The sequence below is a fragment of the Zeugodacus cucurbitae genome, chromosome 5 (assembly GCF_028554725.1).
Source record: "Zeugodacus cucurbitae isolate PBARC_wt_2022May chromosome 5, idZeuCucr1.2, whole genome shotgun sequence".
In the NCBI taxonomy this organism is placed as follows: domain Eukaryota; kingdom Metazoa; phylum Arthropoda; class Insecta; order Diptera; family Tephritidae; genus Zeugodacus; species Zeugodacus cucurbitae.
In genome coordinates, this window is record NC_071670.1 from 3821882 (window position 1) to 3842299 (window position 20418).

The 20418-nt window shown below is 37.9% G+C and overlaps 1 protein-coding gene across 1 annotated transcript; it reads left to right on the forward strand.

Moving 5' to 3' along the window:
• Window positions 1-18280: 18280 nt before the first annotated feature.
• Window positions 18281-20164, forward strand: LOC105208629 (protein giant). The gene is made up of 2 exons (XM_054231321.1): window positions 18281-18419; window positions 18537-20164. Exons 1-2 carry the CDS (start codon window positions 18365-18367, stop codon window positions 19976-19978), a joined length of 1497 nt encoding a protein of 498 aa, XP_054087296.1. The 5' UTR covers window positions 18281-18364; the 3' UTR covers window positions 19979-20164.
• Window positions 20165-20418: the final 254 nt, after the last annotated feature.

Here is a 20418-nt window from a genome sequence, read left to right on the forward strand (position 1 = left end):
TTTTTTATGCAGAACTACCAACTGCCAACACTAACAATGCGTAATTATATACAATTCGAATATCATTGCTCAAATCAGTTATGGCCATTGTGGCTGGTTGTGAAAAGTCAGGTGTTGGCAGTCAAATGTTTAAGCAGAAAATTTTCTCTTAAGAAAAGGCACACAGCCACATACATACGAATATGTTGTGTCGATAATATGTGTGGAGGAGATTAAGATTAAGACTTTTGTGGCATAAACTGTGTGTCAACTATGCATGTTCGTTAAAAATATGATTTTGCAAAAATTTTGCGTAAATAGGTAATTAGCAGGAATTAGAAAGCGCATAACAACAGACAGCCAAAGACAATATTTAAAAGTCGAGTATATTTACTTATGTGCTTATGCACATGTTCAATGCATGCAACTTCATATCCACACATCCTAACCAAATAGTAACCTGTTTGTGTCGGAAATTTTTGTCGCTTACAACTACTAATGCGCAAGAAATTCGCTAGAAAATCAATACGATTACGTTGCTGATGATGTCGCAAGTAGTAGCATAAACACAGCCGTAAACGTTAATCTGTTTTTAAATAGTCAGTCAGTCCAAAATTGTTGCTACCTTCATGTTGATCTTATGCAATTTTTCACTCAAAATCACGGCTAAGCAGTGAGCGGCATTAACTGCAAGAGCTTAGAATGCATTACGAAAGCAAGTCATCCGCAGAGTCAACCACAAATGTGTAAAAATATCGCTAATTCATTGTAGAGAACTATTACAAGGAGATTATTTTCTTATATTATCCTTACAGCTTGACAAATTTGGTTTAGGTTGCCAGTTGTTCAACTTTTGGTATATCTATTTGTTTAGCTTAATATTTAGTTCTACACTGCTACTTTATGAGCTTTCCAATAGTTGCTATCCTATTCAACAAAACTAGTCGAATCGAACAACTAACTGGTATAAATGGTATAAATGGTATAAACAAAAAATACTCTTCTTCTTCTTGACTGACGTAGACACCGCTTACGCGGTTATAGCCGAGTCCACAACAGCGCGCCACCCATCTCTCCTTTTGGCAGTTTGGCGCCAATTGGTAATACCAAGGGAAGACAGGTCCTTCTCCACCTGGTCCTTCAATCGGAGTGGAGGCCTCCCTCTTCCTCAGCGTCCACCAGCGGGCACTGCATCGAACACTTTCAGAGCTAGAGTACTTTCGTCCATTCGAACCAAATGACCTAGCCAGCGTAGCTGCTGTCTTTTTATTCGCTGGACTATGTCTATGTCGTCGAATAACACATACAGCTCATCATTCCATCTTCTGCGGTATTCGCCGTTGCCAATAAATCTTCAGCAAAACCTTTCTCTCGAAAACTCTGACCTAATCAAATATAATATTAGTTATAGCATTTTAATGAAGTAAATGAGTTCACCTCACCAAAGCTTCGTTGTTTAAATCTCTGTGGTTTTATGCGTTTCTCAATAGCTGTCGGACAGCCAAAGGGTATAAACCAAATATCCCCCATAATCAAATATAACAGTAGCTAAATGTGAGATCCAAGACATTTTTGCATAGACTTCGCAAAGGCGAGGCATTTTAGAAAAAAATGTTAGAAAGATTCCACCTCATCCTCCTCCAAGCAGCTTTTGTAGCTAGCGTCCGGTAATCTTTTTAGTTTGACTGCGTACACCCCGATAGGACAATGGCCAATTAGAACCTATATGACTAAGGAAAGATTGACTTAACTGAGGACGAAGGGTTCCCTAGATCCCTAGGATTTTCGAACAGAATAAGTGCTAGCGACTGTACAACGCTTGCTCCGTTCAGCGGAGGCCATCCATCCAGTAGTAAATTAAAATAGGAGAATGGGGCTTCTACTTTTTTTCATTCTACTGTAAGTGATACTGACGTACCTAGCCTAATAAGCTCATCCGCCTTGCAATTTTCTGCGAGTACGCTGTACGGGAGCACCCAAACTAGTTTGATTGCGAACAGATAGTGAGGACAGGTATTCCTTCACCAGCCACGAGCGCACAGTCAGCGAATCAGAGTTCACTGAAACAATACGCGACACGCAGCAATAAATCGCGTAGACTACTTGAAAACGTTACGATAGTAGAGGAAGTTCGAAGCTGTAGTTGATGAGAAGTACCCGCCAACTTTGACCCATCTGTTTTGCAGTTGCTTTCTTAAAAAATTCCGATTGCTTCTATAGAGTACCCTTGTAATTGTATTATCTTATGAAATCAGCCTATCTTGAATTTGATCACGTTAACTTGAAGTCTAGTGTCTATTAAACCCAATATTAAATCATCTCACCAATTCTATAGTTAAAATTATTATTAATCAAAAATTCTCAAATTAAAAAAAAAAAGATTTTCTTATTCCGACTCTGATCCACGCTTGGTATTTATTGAATGTAGTGAAACGATTTATGTATAATATATTTATATTGGGTCTCAGTATAGCACTGATGGTACAGTCTGTAATATTTATACAGACAAGTGTATATATGTATATGTATGATTAGCATGGATATGCTCGCTATTTCCAGTTGGTCCAAAGCATACATTTTAACATAATAATAAAAAAACAACAACCAACTACGCAAAATGTGCGAAACTGTACTCCTCACCAAAAACAAAAAAATAACAAAAACATAAAAATATTAATTATAAAATCTAAAATAAGCATAAATGAATTTTTCACATTACCATTGCACACGCTTGACACAATGACAAAAGGACGTCACCACCAGCACACATACACACACAGAAAAAACTACAAATACAAATGATTTACGCTTCTACGGTCACACGATTGTGGGTGCTGACAAAGGATAACGCAAACGTACAAGCAAACACATAATCAACGAGACAATGGGACAGTGTGGCGGTTAGCTGTTAATCTCTGCTCGAGTAACTGACCAAAACTGCAATGGAAAATTGAAAAAAAAATATGGATTAATAATTGCGGCCAAATGACGTTTTTAGCAACGCATTGCAGCTAGAAGCGAAGCAAAGAGTACAGAAGAAGAAGAGCTGGTGAGCCCAGCTGTGCGACTGTACGAATTGTAATATTGACTGGGCATTGCAATCATTGCAAGCGTGGGTAGTAATGCACTTACATACATACATATGTATCTATGCGCATGCGCACCATTTAAGCATTTAAGTGTGTGACGCGTCTGCGAGTGGCAAAACATTTTGAAAGAGTTTGATTGAAATGTATATGGCAAGTGATACAGCTGTTTATTTTTCGTCTTTTGTCATTGTTTAGCTATGCACTATGCACTATTCACGTTTTGAATTTTCATTAACTTATTGTGAGAATTGTTTGTACGGTCGCGCAGTTTCCCAGTGTCCGAGTGCATTTGCTATAAATAATACCGTTTTATAAATATCCCTTTGATTTTTTTCTTTGCAAATTTTAAATGGGCACCGATTTCATACTTGCTTTGTTGTCAAAGAAATCGAAATTGTAAGACAACAATTCAATAATGAAAAGTAGTAATATCACTAAACCTATAACTTAAACTGCGAATATTTTCTTCTTCTTCTTCTTTGCAAGTTCCTTCTTTCCATTGCGAAGTCACGTCCAACGGGTATATCCCAAGTTTAGACAGGTTCTCATGTACTTAGTCTTTCGATTGGATGTGTGAGTGTCCCTGCTCTCGTTGTCCATCCACGGGTCTCGACTCTTAGGAGCTTTTCATCTGCCATGCGTACGACAAACGCATTCGTTGGATTTTTATGCGCTTAATTATATTGATATCGCTGTAGAGCTCATACGGTTAATGGTTCCATCTACTTTGGTACTCCTCGCTAACTCGGGTGGCCCAAAAGATGCTTCAAAGGTCTAGCGAAGATTTTACTTCGAATTATGCCAAACCTAAGCTATACCAGTTGTTTTTTTTTTTCTTAAAAGTTTTGTGCTTCCGTTTAACCATATTGTGTTGTTGCTACTTGAAGTATCCATGATCAGATATACTACACTATATTTACTCACTGATACAGAGTAGTCTATTATAGTGACGAAACGAACAGTACTCTTTAAGCTAACTTGTTGCCATACTTAGAGGACGAAAAAGCAAAATCGACGATGCTTAATAACGTTGTTAGCTATGTCGCAAAGATCATCTTAGACTTAGCTTATTGCTTCTGGGTCCAAAAAGTTTAGTTTAGGCGTCTATGGGAGAAAAAGGAAGAAACGTCTTAGTTTTATGCACCAAAGATCATCTTAAGCTTAGCTTCTTGCTTCTGGTTCCAAAAAAGTTTAGGCATTTATCGGAAGAGATGGAAGTGAAGGCTTAGTTTGATGAACCAAAAATCAACTTAGCTGCGTGCGTCTATGGAAGGAAATGGAAGAAAAGTCGTAGAATGATGATCCAAAGCCTTAGTTAGTTGCTTCAAGATCCAACCATCTCCATATTTAAATCATTCAAAGACACATTTGAAAGGTTTTTAAGATCGGCGATCATATCCATATGTCTTTTATAATTAGACAATTTACAAACGAGGCGACAAAAAATTAAATAGTAATCGGAGAGCTGCAGATCAGATGGGCGTTGCACTAGAATGTCTTTAGATTTTCCTTCATTAAAGGACGTATTTATAAGTTAGGTTCTGAGTCTGAAACGTAATTTTTCGCATGCCTTTTTCTCGTTGATCTTAAAAAAAGTAAAAACCTGGAAAGTCTTATCGATATTCCTTGGAATAAGTATAGTTTTACTAAAGTGCTTGTTAGTCGACACAAAACCATCTTCTCTGAAGTGTTTTTTTTTTCATCGTACGCGTTATACGAAAGACGCCGTTTTATTTATTAATTAACGAGGAACAGTCTGTTGAAACGTGAAGTCTGTAAGAAAAGTTTGAGATTATGAATTTTAACGCAGCGGCTTAGAGACAAGTAGTCATTAAATATTGTAAGCACTCAGCCTACTCTAATTTTAATGCTAGTGTGTATTTAGTAAATCTACTTTGCTTTTATCTTCACTAACCATGAATGCGTACAGCAGCTTCGGATTCTGCTGATGAATAGACTCCGTTGTGGGATTAAGTCAGTTTATTGGAATTGTTTTAAAACACGGATTAAATATATTAATACAGAGTGCAGAATACACTCACCTTGAAAAGGTGTCTAGGCGCGCGGGCGTGATTATCAGATAACAATTATATACAACAAACTATGTAGGTCGGCCGCGCACTAAAGAGCGTTCGTTGCTTGTGAAGGAGTGTGCGTCTTCGACTCACGAACTGTTGTACAAGTAATTATGTACGGTGTGAAAGGATTTACTTGGTTGAGGACAACGAGTTGAATGCCTAGCTGCACTATACACATACAAATATCGGGTTATAACGAGGGAATTTTGTATCAAATTTGTCACAGACCATTATGTCGTAAGATGCACACACAAAACAAACGCAACAAATTCGTAAGCAACAACAACAAACAGGTCGCTTGAATCGCTAACCAGCAAATTAAGTGAAACATTGAGTGTGAGAGACCTGGTCATTTTATTTTGTATGGAGGCGTGTCACACAACGATTACAAAAATACATTTTTGCAACTACCAGAAGACGGTTTTGAATGGCCAAATATTGACAATTACGTTGAAGAACGCGAGAAAGGATTCGAGGTGAGGCATCGCAACGCTACGTTTCGCACTAGTTTTGCACTAGTTTTAGCTAATAAATTTGCAAAGCCTGCTGTGGCTGAGCGAAAATGTTTGTCACATGACCTTAGGGTGTTGAAAATGATTTCTACAAATATGTACGTATGTACGGGATATTCTGTGAATCCTTTAATCCTTTTTAAATGCTAAAATGTTTGAATATAATTGCAAACGTGTTGCAGTAGTTAAGTAGAGCAAAGTGGGCGGTTGCGCGTTGTATTAAAACAAAGCGGCAAACACAGTAACATAAAGACATAGGATTATATTTGTAAGGGCATTACTTATACCTAACGTAGTGGTACGTATGTTTGAGCTATGCAAAATTCTAAGTCCAAACAAAATTATATTCGTTTGAACGGAATATTTGCGATATCTGAAAAAATAATGGAAATATATAAACAGCATAATGACCAACACCTACTCACATCCAACACCCAGGCTATCGTTGATTAATTAATGGATTCTTACTTCATTTAGTACTTCAAGTCTTCTGAAAACCTGAGTTAAGTCAGTTTTACATGACTGATCTTCTTGAATTCACAGATATTCTATCACCCGTCAGCTCTCGCTACCTTGTAATGAAAACTTCCAGGTCTAGAAGCTTTTCCGACTAACTTTCTTACTTTCGTACATCTGAAATGCCTTATAATCGTTAGATTTCTTTGTTGTTGATTTAGTTGTTTCTTCGATATCCGAGCTTTCTACAAGCATTCGAAAAAGATATTCCGTTTTTTTTGTACTAGTTTCGAATTTGGTACGAATTTACTTCAAATTTCATATTGATCTAGAGTTCCAAGGAAAATAGAGAGGCTTTACAGCTTATATTTTAGAGCTTTATGACGGGAATAGGCTTCTCTGCTTAGTTACATAATTTAAATGCTTCGGTATCCACTCATATCTCCCTTGGGGTTCAAAGATCATAATAAACTGGATCTCGTGAGCTTCAATGTAGTTTTTATGATTGCTGCTCATTTATACGATGTGAAATCTTAACCGTATGCTTTTCAGTTTATATTTTAGAGCTTTGAGCCGAGAATAGGACGCTTTTCTGTTTAGTTTCATGATTTATGTAAATATTTTCGCAATCCCGCGTGTCTCTCTTCGGGTTCAATGCGCAAACTAAAATGGATTTCGTGAGCTTCAATATAAATTGATGGTTGTGGAACATATTGCAGTCTAACCTTGTAATCATACATTCTACCTAAATATATTTCAATATACTCTTACGAATTTGTTTCACCATTTAACCCCTTCGGAAAAAATAAAAACAAAGCAAAAACAATTTTTTTTTTTCATGACACTCTTCGGTACATCAAGCCTTTCACATAGCTAATAAAAAAACAATAATCATTTGTCAACCCACTACTTAAAAAAAAGAGTTGTCCTCTACCTTCACACCGTATACCGCTCTATTGAAAGGAACTCCGTGATTCCGCGTAACAGCGTAATACAGTGAGGTTTGTTTACACAAACCATTAAGTCGAAACAAAGCGTCACTTTTTAAAGGTCGGCTCGTCAAAGTAGATGCAATTTTTGTGCAATCCTTTAACTGACCTTGTCTGCCTTTGTTGACGCGACGTAGTGAAAGCAATCCCTTCGAAATAGTTGCCGCGGCGCACATTTGACAACTCTGTTCAGCAATTTTCGTATGTTTTTTTATTGTTTATAAGATGTTTTCCCTGCTTTGTCGTTCGTGGGTTTTGTTTTTCATCCTCGAGCACATCTTACGCGGAAGCGGACCTAAAAGGATTGCGTTCATATAATAAAAAAAGAATTAGCGCTCTTTGGTGCGTGGCAATTAATGGGTTTGCAGTAGGGCCCGGTACAGTAGTGTTCAAGGGGATGGACGTCGTTTATCGTTTTGTTTTATTGCACAATTCACAATATATTTATTTTTAACACTGTGCTTTTGTGTTTTTCGTCGATGGTCAGTTGTAGAAATGAGAGTTTTGGTTTTTTATTTACAATTATTATTTTTAATTGTTTACTCAGCATGATGTAGTTTTGGCAATCCTTTCAACATTTCTGTTGAAAATTCTTCATGTTTTCGTTGTTGATGATTTTTTTTTTTTTAAATAAAGTGTGTGCGAGTTCTCCATATTTTTTTAAATATTCTTGTGTTTAAGTTGCTTCAAGTTGAAAAATAATAAATATTTTTATGTACTAAGAGGCTTATCGAGCTCTGTTTAGAATTGCAAGTATTGATAAGACCACAAAAATTAGAGTGAGCTCAAAAAGAGAGATTGAGAGATACTTCTTTTACCGGTCATATGTCAAGATCAGAAATCGCCGAATAAATACCCACAGTTTCTTACGTTCATCCCTCTTACAAAACAGTTATCGACCTCACAATAAGCTAAGCTTAAACACTCTACTACATAGGTATGTTCATTCGCCAAACACTAGATTTCTCAATATAAGCTATTCCTTCTATGTTATGCTACTTTTCCAAGCTCACGTTGTGGCCCCTTGGCCGGATAAGAATCCGGGTCAGTTCTTATTACGTATAGCGCACTGTCATGAGAACGGAGAGAGTATGTTTTTGTTGTTCGTTTACGAGGAGATAGATCTATAAATTAGGTGTATAGCAAATCTCCACTTCAACGTCTCCTATCTCCACCATGACTTGTCATACCAACCATATGCACTTTGCATTGTTTATTTGTCTAATGAATTTGATAAGCTGCAGCGTCGTTTCGTCTATAGCGAACTCTCTATCACATTCGACAATTATTTACATAAATACATATTATTTTCTGTTTTTGTACGCACTTATTTGCATATGTATTTTTCTGTAAACACTACTGCATTCTGTAATATTTGTCAACAATTTTGAAATGAAACTGATAGCGTTTTCCGTATTTTATTGATTCTAAATTAGCTTTTCTCACCATTCAGATTTTAGTCTATTTACGCACTTATGACACTAATCAGTGATACTAAGAAATAATATATAGTATGTCGTATTAAATAATAAGTGATGTTTGTGTTGAAAAAAGAATTGTCAAATATTCGACTTTATAAATAAGTCATATGTATATGTAGATGGCATTTGACCTCACTGGAGGCAACAGCAATAACTTAACAATTGCTGCAAATAGTTGAGTTTTCTAACGGAGCGTGGCTCAAGTATTTTCTATGCAATATGAGACCTGATTATTAGTTCCAGAGGTGCAATGTCCTCCTGATTGTAGAAACCAACAGGCGAGGCTCTCCGTGGCACTTCCTCAGCTATGGCTATCGATGCATTATAAAAGTGAAACATTGGAGGAAACACGTTCCTCAAAGCAAACCATATTTATTTTATATTTTGTACAAAGCTTTTGGAGTATCCTTTCATCGGTTGTTTATCGATAATGGTATCTAAAGTCTTCTCGAAGAGACTCGACTATCTCCACGTACATTTTGCACAAAGTTTTTGGAGTATCTATCCTTTGTTCGCTTGTTGTTCGGTTCGGCTATATATCGAAAATGTTAACTAGAGTCTTCACTAAAGTACTCTGGCGGTGTTTATGCCTTGTGATGTCTACTATAAGACATTATTTATATTTGCATACCCACTGAATGGCATACCAATATGCAAATACTACAGAAGAGAGAACAAATATTTTCACTCAATGCCTTATTTACATGTCAATTTCCGCAAAACCTCTGTTGAAAGGAATTTCACTATGCGAAAGTCCTTTAAAAAATATTAAAACCCAGAGAGATAATCCACAACTGACCAATGCAGCCACTTCCACTTCCGTTATTTACATATGCGCATCAAAAAATACAAAAAAAAAGAGAAAAGGTATGGAAATATAAAAGCAAAAAAAACGGAAACAGACAAGTAATTTACATAAAATGCAAACACAAAAAATGGTATGTGTAAGGATTAAGGTCGGCTCAGGTTCTTACAATTACCAGAAAACTCTTAAAGGATTCACAACAAACACAAATAGTTTGCACTACACCACTCAAGCCATACAGCGCTCTGAAGTAGATGTACGCAGACAGACATTTGAATGGCTCTATATATGTACATTTGTATGTATGTAAATCTTCGTTAATTATTATCCTATAGCAGCAGCCCAAAAGCTGTCGGCTCAGACGCTAGTAATCCTTGACCTAATTATGCCATTTTATGGACAAGCAGCTCATAGTCTTTTAGCTGCAGGAAGCAATTTGCATAGTTAGACGACCAAGTGGCCAACTCTGTCGTGCAAGTGTTCGTCAGTATTTTGCCATAATTCCTTTGAGTGTATAAATCGGATGACTGTGCTCAGTGAGCTGGAATGAGTTATGATGGCATTGTATTAAAACTAATTGAATTGTTTAGCAGCGGAAGCAGAGGGAATTGCTCAACTTGCCATTAATGGATAGTAAAAATAGTATTTGCCATTTGTTAAAAGCAAGGAAGAAAGAATTAAAGATGCAAGAATGAGGAGTGGAATCCGGTATATTTTAGTGCTAGGGTGTTTCTGTAATAATATGGTGGTTGTTGTAATAGTAACTATGCAAAAGTGTAATTATTTTTTTGGGTACGTAACTAGAAGTAGATGATTAGAAATCTTAAAGCGTAGTCATGGCAAAATATTTTGATTTCTTGAGAACTTGGTTCAATCATAGATTACCATTTGTCGACTAACAAAAAATGAACAATACAAGTAAAGGCAGAAACTTCTTTAACCTATCTACTAACTAAACTCTAAAGTGAGTTACAAACGCTTTTATTCTCAAAGGCCGTCAGAGTAGCTCTGATTATGCTATAGAAGACATGTTGACATGACTGAATTATTTACATATCATATGATAACTTCTCATAACTTCTTTATACCATACATCATGGGCGGAAAAGCACACTGGAATTTCGTCACCTTGACAGTTTTAACTATAGATCCATTATAAATGTGTTCCTTAAAGATGGTTATAAACGCCTTTCTTCTCAAAAACCCTCTCAGAGTAGCTCTGATTATGCTATAGAAGACATGTTGACATGATTGAATGATTTACATATCATATGATAATTTCTCATAACTTCTTTATACCATACATCATAGGCGGAAAAGTACACTGGAATATCGTAACCTTGACAGTTTTAACTATGGATCCATTATAAATGTGTTCCTTAAAGATGGGTAGGTTAGGTTAGGTTTGTTCTATGACTGTTCCCCACCAGAGGGAACATACTTGACAACATTTTTTCATGCTCACTCACTATTCTTTCTTTACTTCTATATATCCGCTAATTCGCCAAATTAAGAAATCCAAGAAATTTTAGTCTAAATCTCGGAAATGCGGGGCATTCCAAAAGGATATACAGTAGTTTTCCGAAATAACGAGCACATTAATTGTCAGGCCTGTTCGCTATATCGAATTTTTCGTTAACTAAAGTACTCACTTAGAGGAATTTTTATCAATAAAAATTAGTTATATATCCGTAAATTGCAGTTTAATAAATTGTTTTATTAATTATTTGTTAAAAATGAAAAACTATAACAAAACAATTCAAATCCAATAAATTCTTCCAAAATGGACCAATTCTGACACTCATACTTCTATTTGGTGGTGATCAATAATTTTAAGCTTTTTTATAAAATTCAACATTTTTTCAATTTGCACATATTTTCTAATTTTATTTTTAATTCTGGTTCGATGGTATTTGATTTTTTCCTCTTTCTTCATATGTCTTCTTCATGTTGTTCGTTAAACTGAGTACTTACAAATTCTCGATGTTCGTTATTTACGGTACTCAATGTACCGTTCGTTATAAGCGGTTTTCGTTAAAACGAATATTCGTTATTTCGGAAAACTACTGTATTGTGAAAATTCCACATTTTTGTGCTCCGTGCAGGTTTTTGCAGTTAGCGTCCGGTAAAATTTCTACAAAATAATTATATCCAAGAAATGTTTAACTCGATCTCGCAAAGACGGAGCAGATCTCACAGATTCCAGATTGCGATGATTCCAAATCATCTTCCTCCAATCAGCTTCTGCAGCTATCGGTCGGTACATTGTCGGACTAAGAAAATGTTGACTTTACTGAGGACGAAGAGCTCCCTAGACCTTTTGCGACTTACCTTGTCTGTTGTGACTGTCCATCGCTTGCTAAGTTCAGCTGAGGCCCATCCATGCAGTAGTAAATTACAAGAGATTTGCCATTCTATCACAAAGATTAGTGGACTAATTACGGAAAACGGTTGTATCAAGGTTTCTGAAATTGTTTTGAAGTACGAATAATTTTTTGTTAAAGAATTCAAACATTTAATACATAAACTATAACTTATAAATACTTTTCCGCAATTGTATTTTCCAACCTTCAGAACCACTGCTAAAACACACTAAGAAAAGTAAGAAAAGTCCAGAAGAAACTCTTACTTTCACACTACAAACTCATTTGAAGCGAGTTAAAACAACGTACAAGGTCACACACATTCTCCAACATGACACTAACTGTTAAACCCTTTCCAAACAGTTACAAAAAACACAATTATTTTACACAATTTCGGCCGTATCCTTAAACCCTTTGCTAAAAAACAAAATACAACAACAGTCTGAAAAAATAAAGAATTCCCGCAGAAAGTAGTGAAAGGAGTAGCAAAATTGCATGCTGAGTGTTTCCAAATATATTACTTCCGCGAACATCAACAAACTCTTTTTAGTTGAGAAGCAGTCACAAGCATAGCATAGCATGGCTAGCTGGTAAACATAACGCAAATTATGCAATAAAAATTGTATGGACAATTCAATAACAAAGCGCAGTGTCCTTAAGGACCCTTTACGCTGCAGCGTGGCGGAGTGCGTGCGATTGCCATGGCTATAAGGCTCGCTGACAACCCGTTAATGCCCACACACCGTACGGCCACGGCGATTATAGTTTTTATGTTCGCATTGCAATCCTTTTTCACCTTCTTGCGCGTAGAAAAAAAGTAAGAAAGAAATAAAAACAAAAATATAAAGAAATACTTGGTAAAATTAGACGCAAAAAACAACAACAATAATCATGTAAAATACTTACTAATAGGTTTGCTCAGGCGGCAAGCAAAAAAAAATTACAAAAAACAACAAAAATATCAAAAAACCACCTAAAATACAAAAACAACAAAAATTCACAAAAAACCAAAAAAGCATGAACGCAAAAATAGGCGTACACATTCACAGCTACCATTCGTGTATCGCACACTATTGCATGAATAACCGTTCTTGCAGTACTAAATATGTATGTATGTATGTGTACACTGAGTGCGAGTGAGTTTAAGGTCAGTTAAAGGATTGCACAAAAATTGCATAGTACGTTGCATTGCAATTTAACAATTTACCAAAAAAGTCGTTTTGTTCACCGTTATCGGTTCTGAAAATGTCTTTCCGCTTACCGAATGTTTGAATACACGATATGCGCTGCTTTGCGGGAGTTCCACGAAAACGTGTTGTGGTAAAGAATAACTCTTTCTTCTTTCTTTTCGTTTAGTTTTTTTTTTGTTTTTTTTTTTCAAAGGTCGTGGCAAGCAACGGCTTTAATAGTGTCTGAAGTTGTCGTTGTCATTTTAGCGGAAAAGTGAAAGTGTGCAATTTATGGAAGACTGCTGGAAAGAGTTAAATGCACAGTCAAAATGGGTAGTGGGAGTACCTGCTTGAAGCGTTTGAAGGACATTAGCGCGAAACGTTGAAAGAGTTAAAATTCCACACAAGCTTCTTAAGAAGTGGTAAATTCAGCGTGACGCGACACATGTGTTGAAATTAGTATTTGTTTTGTTCACTGTGAAATTGTCGGTTTAGGCGAAGTTCCTTGAGATACTTAGTTACTCTTATAGGCCATGTTTTACTGATAGAATTCCAAAATATTCGTAAGATGCTTAAAAAATAGTTTGAGATTGAATTTTTCTTAATTTTGAACCTCCGTTTGCTTCTGAGAACTGACGATAAGAATTCAAAAATTGTTTAAATTTATCTAACAACCCAACTTCTTAACATTTTTTCTAACCACTCATGCTTATTATAACATTTGTTGGTACTTTGCTCAATTTCAAAACTCTGAAGCTTTGATTAATCTTTCGTTTGTTTAAAATTGAACTGTTCTTGCTCATATTCCTTACATATAAGGCTGTTTTTTGAAAGTTACTTCACATCGTACGGCTGGTTAGTTTGGTCTTTTTAGAGAAGAAGAAGAGAAGAAGTCTTCAGAGGTTATGGGCCCAATCTTTTGTAAAAGTCACTAAAGGCAAATTTCTTATCCTAGTTAGCTCAGATACCCAAGGAATCTCGAGAAAAGACCATTGTGGAATTCTTAACAATAAATTTACGACGATGAACAGACAGAACATTCGTTGAAACACTTTGGAAAGGTCTGCTCTAGTTGTACTTCGGATCTCGACGCTTGTAACTCATACACCATGTCCAACTAAGAACCAATTACTCCTCCCAGTTACCTCGGATACCGAAAGAATCTCTCGAAAAGACCATTATGGAGTTCTTAAGAATAAAGTTTGACCGATGGACAAACAGAACATTCGTTAAAACAACTTAGAAAACTTTGGGCCAACACAAAAGCTTCGAAAGGTCTCCTTTAAGAGGAGAAAATTCTCTCTGGTATCAACTCTGGTGATGTGGCAGCAACCTCTAACAAGCATAAAACCCATCATACCAACTGCTTCAAGAACAATGTATGTATGTGATTGGCGTTGCAACCGTTTAGCCGGTTATAGCCGAATCGACGATAGTGCGCCACCTCTCTCTCTCCTTCGCAGTTCGGCGCCAGTTGGAGATCCCAAGTGTAACCAGGTCGCTCTCCACCTGGTCCCTCCAACGGAGTGGAGGCCTTCCTCTTCCTCGACTTCCTCCGGCGGGTACTGCATCGAACACTTTCAGGGCTGGAGTGTTTTCGTCCATTCGGACAACATGACCTAGCCAGCGTAGCCGCTGTCTTTTTATTCGCTGAACTATGTCAATGTCGTCGTATAACTCATACAGCTCATCGTTCCATCGTCTGCGGTATTCGCCGTTGCCAATGTTCTGAGGACCATAAATCTTACGCAAAATTTTCCTCTCGAAAACTCCTAGTGTCGTCTCATCTGATGTTGACATCGTCCAAGCTTCTGCACCGTAAAGCAGGACGGGAATGATAAGCGACTTGTAGAGCTTGATTTTGGTTCGTCGAGAGAGGACCTTACTGTTCAATTGCCTACTCAGTCCAAAGTAGCACCTGTTGGCAAGAGTTATTCTGCGCTGGATTTCGAGGCTGACATTGTTCGTGTTGTTGATGCTGGTTCCCAGGTATACGAAATTATCTACGACCTCGAAGTTATGACTGTCAACAGTGACGTGGGAGCCAAGACGCGAACAATGCGATGGAATTATCCTTCTCCTGTACTGTCTCTGGTATCTGACTTTTCTAAGTTTTGGTCAAGTAGCGTCCGGCCGATGCCGATGGTGAATTTTATAGCCGATACTATCCGATACTAATGTGAAGGCCGCTTAATCGGTTGTTGTTATTGTTGTAACGTTTACCCAAACCTGCCTGAAGAGGCAAGTCTAAATTAATTGTCATCGAAGTCATCTAACGGAAGGCCCAGGAAACGAGCTGTTTCGATAGGATCGTACCAGAGGGAACGACGTTTAGGGGACATGCAAAGAGGAAAGGTGGTAGTTCCGCACCATTTAACCCTTTTACGACCTTTATTTACGACTTTTACGCAATCACTGTTTGGTGATCAACACTTTTTTTGTAAATTAATTGCAAAACATGCAAAAATGCGCATTACCTGCTTAGGGACTCTTTCGTATTTGCGACGTCCGTGCATGCAATTAGGTGCGGTGTAAAAGGATTTGCATATGTGACGTTCAAACCGTGCCGCTGCAGTCGAATTGTAAAGAAAATTCGTCACAGTTCATTATGTCGTAAGAACGTAAGATCCACAACAACGTAATATAGACGATACGCAGCAACAATTATTTCGCTATAGTGGGCGTGTCGAAGAACTAGCAGCAATACTGTTGTATGCTCAAAGGATTTGCCGCAGAAGGATTTGCACAAACACACTGCAGGAAAGGATTCGCTTTTCGTGGCAACACGATTTGTACATCGAAGAGGCGGTTTGACCTTACGCTTACAGGCTGTACTAAATCTCGCTATGCTTCTCCGAACATTTGTCAAATAAATATTCAAAAATGTCCTATGCACTAAATGTGCTCAAGTTAATTGTGAAGACTCTGCAGTAGTTAAATGGAGCAAAGTAGGCGCGTGATCTTTGTGTAGCAAACAAAAGTAGAACAGAAAAATGCACTGAAGCGCATTATAGCGCGCATTGTTGGCAGGACTAAGAGACCTTGACTAGGTAGCCATGCGCATGAATGTAGATCAAAAAATCAGAGCACCTACATGTTCGTATTTGCTGGTATTGTAGTCGTGAAAAAAGTCGATTGCATATTAACTTGGATTGTTCGGCGCGTTACACGCTTTTGTAAGCGTTCTAAAGAGGTGTGCATTGAGGGCGAACAATAGTATTGCACATTAAATTAATATGTTTGAGGCGTAAAACTATCGGGAATCTAATATTTGTAGGAGCAACAAATCAAGGCCCACTATTCTGCGAATTATTCTTACATAACACTGCCGCTTCCAAGAGTCTGCTAAATACCTGTGGCTTAATTTTTCTATATATAGATATATAGAGATATACATTTTTATATTCTGAACTTTAAATACACCTATCCGAAGCTTTCTTTCTAGTACAAGTACCCCATACAATCGGCTCAGCTCGGTTTTCACCTGCATATTGATTGTTTTAAGCCATAACCAAACCTATGGTGGATGTCCATGTCTTTTGATAAATAAATATACTCTAAGCTTTGACGACAGCTGTCGTGAGCTTTCTTTGTAATCGAAATCTTCTAGCCAATCAGCATTTCTTTCTTTCTCTTTTAACTCTATTGGTTGTATTGTACTTTTGAAATTATATTTATTTGATTATTCATCTACGATTTGTATGTTTTGTTGAAAACGGCGCGATTGAGATCGTTGGTAGGCTTTTTTGTCAAACCAATGTACATATATTTCTCTAAATCCCATATTTTGAATGGTAATAACTTGATTCCCTCGGGCAATTCCAGTGACAGCATTAAGCTTTCGTAAGCTTTCTGAGCTTTTTTGTATGGAAGAGAGATAGCTTTGCAATTTTAATTCTCCAGAAATTCTAAGGTTTTGCACTCAATCTCTAGTTTAGATATTGGTTCTACTCTAGGCGAACACATAAAAGCTCATCCCCCAGAGCTTTCTATGAAAATATTTGACAAAACTGCTTAAATAAAATATCATTTGGAATAAACTTATGTAAATACAATATAACCGGTCTTCAAATGGACTCATCTTGATGCCAAAACTATTTTTTCTTTTCTAACTCAGTATTCTTTATTGTTTTCGAACGTTTTTGGCTAACCTTAAGTTATAGCATCCTTCAAGGCATAAATTGGGAATATAATTAATATTTGGTTAAAAATTTGAGAATTTCAAAAATTTTGAATTGAGAATTTCAAACAATTCGAAAAAATCAACATTGAATGTAAAAAAAATTTAAAAGATAGTTTTCATTATTTTTATTATTATGATTAAAAAGATTTAATATTACAATAACAATATTTTTTGACTTTTTAAATTCATTTCTGTTTATACATAACAACTACTAATCTCAAAAGTTACACCCATAAAAGTTGCGAAACAGGCATTCACGCCTTTATTGCATTATTTTTTGCGGTTTTTCGTAAAGTCTTTAAGTAGCTTCACAGCATCGCCCACTGACTGCTAATACATATATTATATACTCGTTTAGTATATAATATTTTGTGTATTTCCAGCAAATTCGAAAGGTTTTTATCCATGTTACTTTTTTCGGGGTTGCAAAGTGTGTGAGAAAGTGTTTTGCCAAAAAATCTATTCAAACACCATACAAAGTACCGCTATTAGGGGTAGAAGGGTTCACTACCACCACTACACCAACAATAATTCAACAGCAAAAAAAAAAAATACATACAAATGACGGTCCGAGTATGGAGAGCCTCCACAATCAAACATTTCCTATGCGTACGCATATGCTTGCAATATTAAAGTACCGTTTGTTATGCTATGTTGGCATTGCAATTGCAAACAAAATTAATATATGTTTGCTCATATTTTGAGCAAAGATTAAATATAATAAAGTACGAGTATAGAGAGCGCATACACTCCTACCTGCCGGGGCTTAGAGCAGGACAGTCGTGGATGCAGCGAGCGTGTGTGCAAGTGGGATGGCGTACTGGCATTGTCACAAGTCATTGACAATGCCATTGTCATTGTGATAATCGTTTCGGCGGCGGCTCAGACAAACAAACAAAATACCGAAAATGTGTAAGCGGCTGGACGGACAAAACGCCTAGCGAAAAACAAAAGGATAGGCGTATGACATATGGATAGACAGGCAAATAGCCAGAGAGCATCCATGGATTGAGATGGAGAGTGCGCTCACACAAGTGCCGTGTATAAAAGCCTCGATGGACTGAGTGTGGAGTGTAGATAGAAACTGACAGCAGTAGGAAACAGACATTGACAACTTGGATACAGTCAAAGCGCAATACCGCAGCAAAGTCAGTCACCGCCAGTTTGGAAAAACGAATTCATTCAACAAATAAGTGTTTGAATTCAAAAAGTGCCTATAAGATATTTTAAATAAGTGTTATTAAGCATATTTTATACAAAATGATGATACACGAGAAACTCATGTCGGGACAGTTCCTATTTGATTTGAAAAATGGTAAGTAAAAATTTTCAAAATACAGTTTTTGTATTAATACCAAACTGTAGAAACAAAATAACAATAAAATTTTATCAAAAACGGAAACTAATTACAATCCTTACTCTCTCCGAATAGAACACAATAACTTGTTGCATGCAGCGAGCGCACAACACGCACGCCTCTCCGCACATCAGCCCTTCCTTTCGCACCATCAAGCCTACAATACCAGCCATCCGCTCACACAACATGCGCTACACCAACAAACACACCCCGCTCTCCCACCAGCGGCAATTGAGCAGCTCGAACTCTACTCCGCCTACGCTTACCAACAGCAGCAGCAGCAGCAACAACAAGCACAACAACTGATTGGCAGCGCCGCACAGGCAGAATGCGCCAGCCGCCACCAATCAGCGAGTGAGGTGCTCGATCTCTCGCGACGTGATTCGGCTGAGACAACAATGACGGTACGCAAAACGCCTTCACCGAGCGAGCTCGGTGCCGAATCGCCAGCGGGATCACCAACACAACAACAACTGTTGCAAACAAATTTGCTTTACAATGCACAACAACAAATGGGACGTCTTGCACCACCGCTAGCATCGTTGTATCCAGCGTTTTATTCTTCCATCGGTTTCGCCAAAGATGCCACTGCAACAACAACACCACCATTAGCACCAGCATCGGTGACACCACCGGCATCAAACGCATCGATTTACACTGCTTCGCAGACTTCACCGATTTCCAATAATTCTTTGGCCGTTGCTTCCGCCGTTGCGGCTGCTGCCGCCGCTGCTGGCACAACGCCTAATGGTATGCTACACAATTTGAAGACCGAAGATGTGCATATGACACCACTCTCGCCCAGCTCCAGTCATGATGGGCGCAGCAAATCGCCCACAATACAAGCAGTCAACGCGGCCACCAACAGTCCAACCACGCCCAGCAGCAGCTCCGCATTGAACGCACTGAAATCGACGCGTCCCTTTAAGGCTTTCCCACGCGATCCCCTAGTTATAGCCGCAAATTTCGCCGCCACCGATGTCTTATTAGACAATCCGCGCGTCGAACGCTACACGGAATACCGCAAACGCGTGTTGGAGCAAATTCACAGCAGCAATGGTGGCGCGCGCACCGTCACCAACCCGAAGATGCGTCGCATGAATTCACGCCGTAACAGCAACAGCAGCAGTAATGCACAAGAGGGGGCCAGCAGTGAGGGTGAGGAGCGACATGGCGCTGGCGCCGATGAGTCCAGCGATTGTGATTCCTCATACACCGGTGGTCAAACAGACAAAGTGAGTTCCTCAGCACATGCCAGCAATGGCGAGGATAACAAACTCAGCGCTGCCGGTAACAGCAGCTCGTCCGGTGGACAATTGAAGGATGCTGCCTACTATGAGCGTCGTCGCAAAAATAATGCCGCCGCTAAAAAGTCGCGCGATCGTCGCCGCATCAAAGAGGATGAGATCGCCATACGCGCTGCCTACTTAGAACGTCAAAATATTGAACTGCTCTGCCAAATCGACGCACTCAAAGCACAACTGGCTGCCTTCACATCGAAAGCCGTGAGTGCGTGAACGTGAGTTTCGCCGGCCGTCGTGGGGACAAAGGAAGAGAAGCAGGCAGGCAGAGTAGCGTTCAACGCAGCCGCAAACGTAATCCAGTTTTTTAATAGAAAATGTCGAAATTGAGAAGCTCTAAAGTTGTTGTTGTAAAAGTCTGATTAGGGAAACGAGTACAAAAAGTTTTATATGTTGTGATTCTAAGCTATACGAATTTTAAACTATTTAGTAATAAAATTGTAAATAATATTGGTATTGTATAGATTAATTAATTGTATTTTTGTAAACTAGTATAATTAAGAATAAATTTTTATATAGACATTAATACCTAAATTGTTTTAAATCAACGAACTATTTCGCGATTTTGTCATAATTCTGCTGATTCAAGAGAGATTCGTAAGGTTAAGAGGGAATCTCTATCGCGTAGCCTTAAGATATGAACTCGACATTAGCTC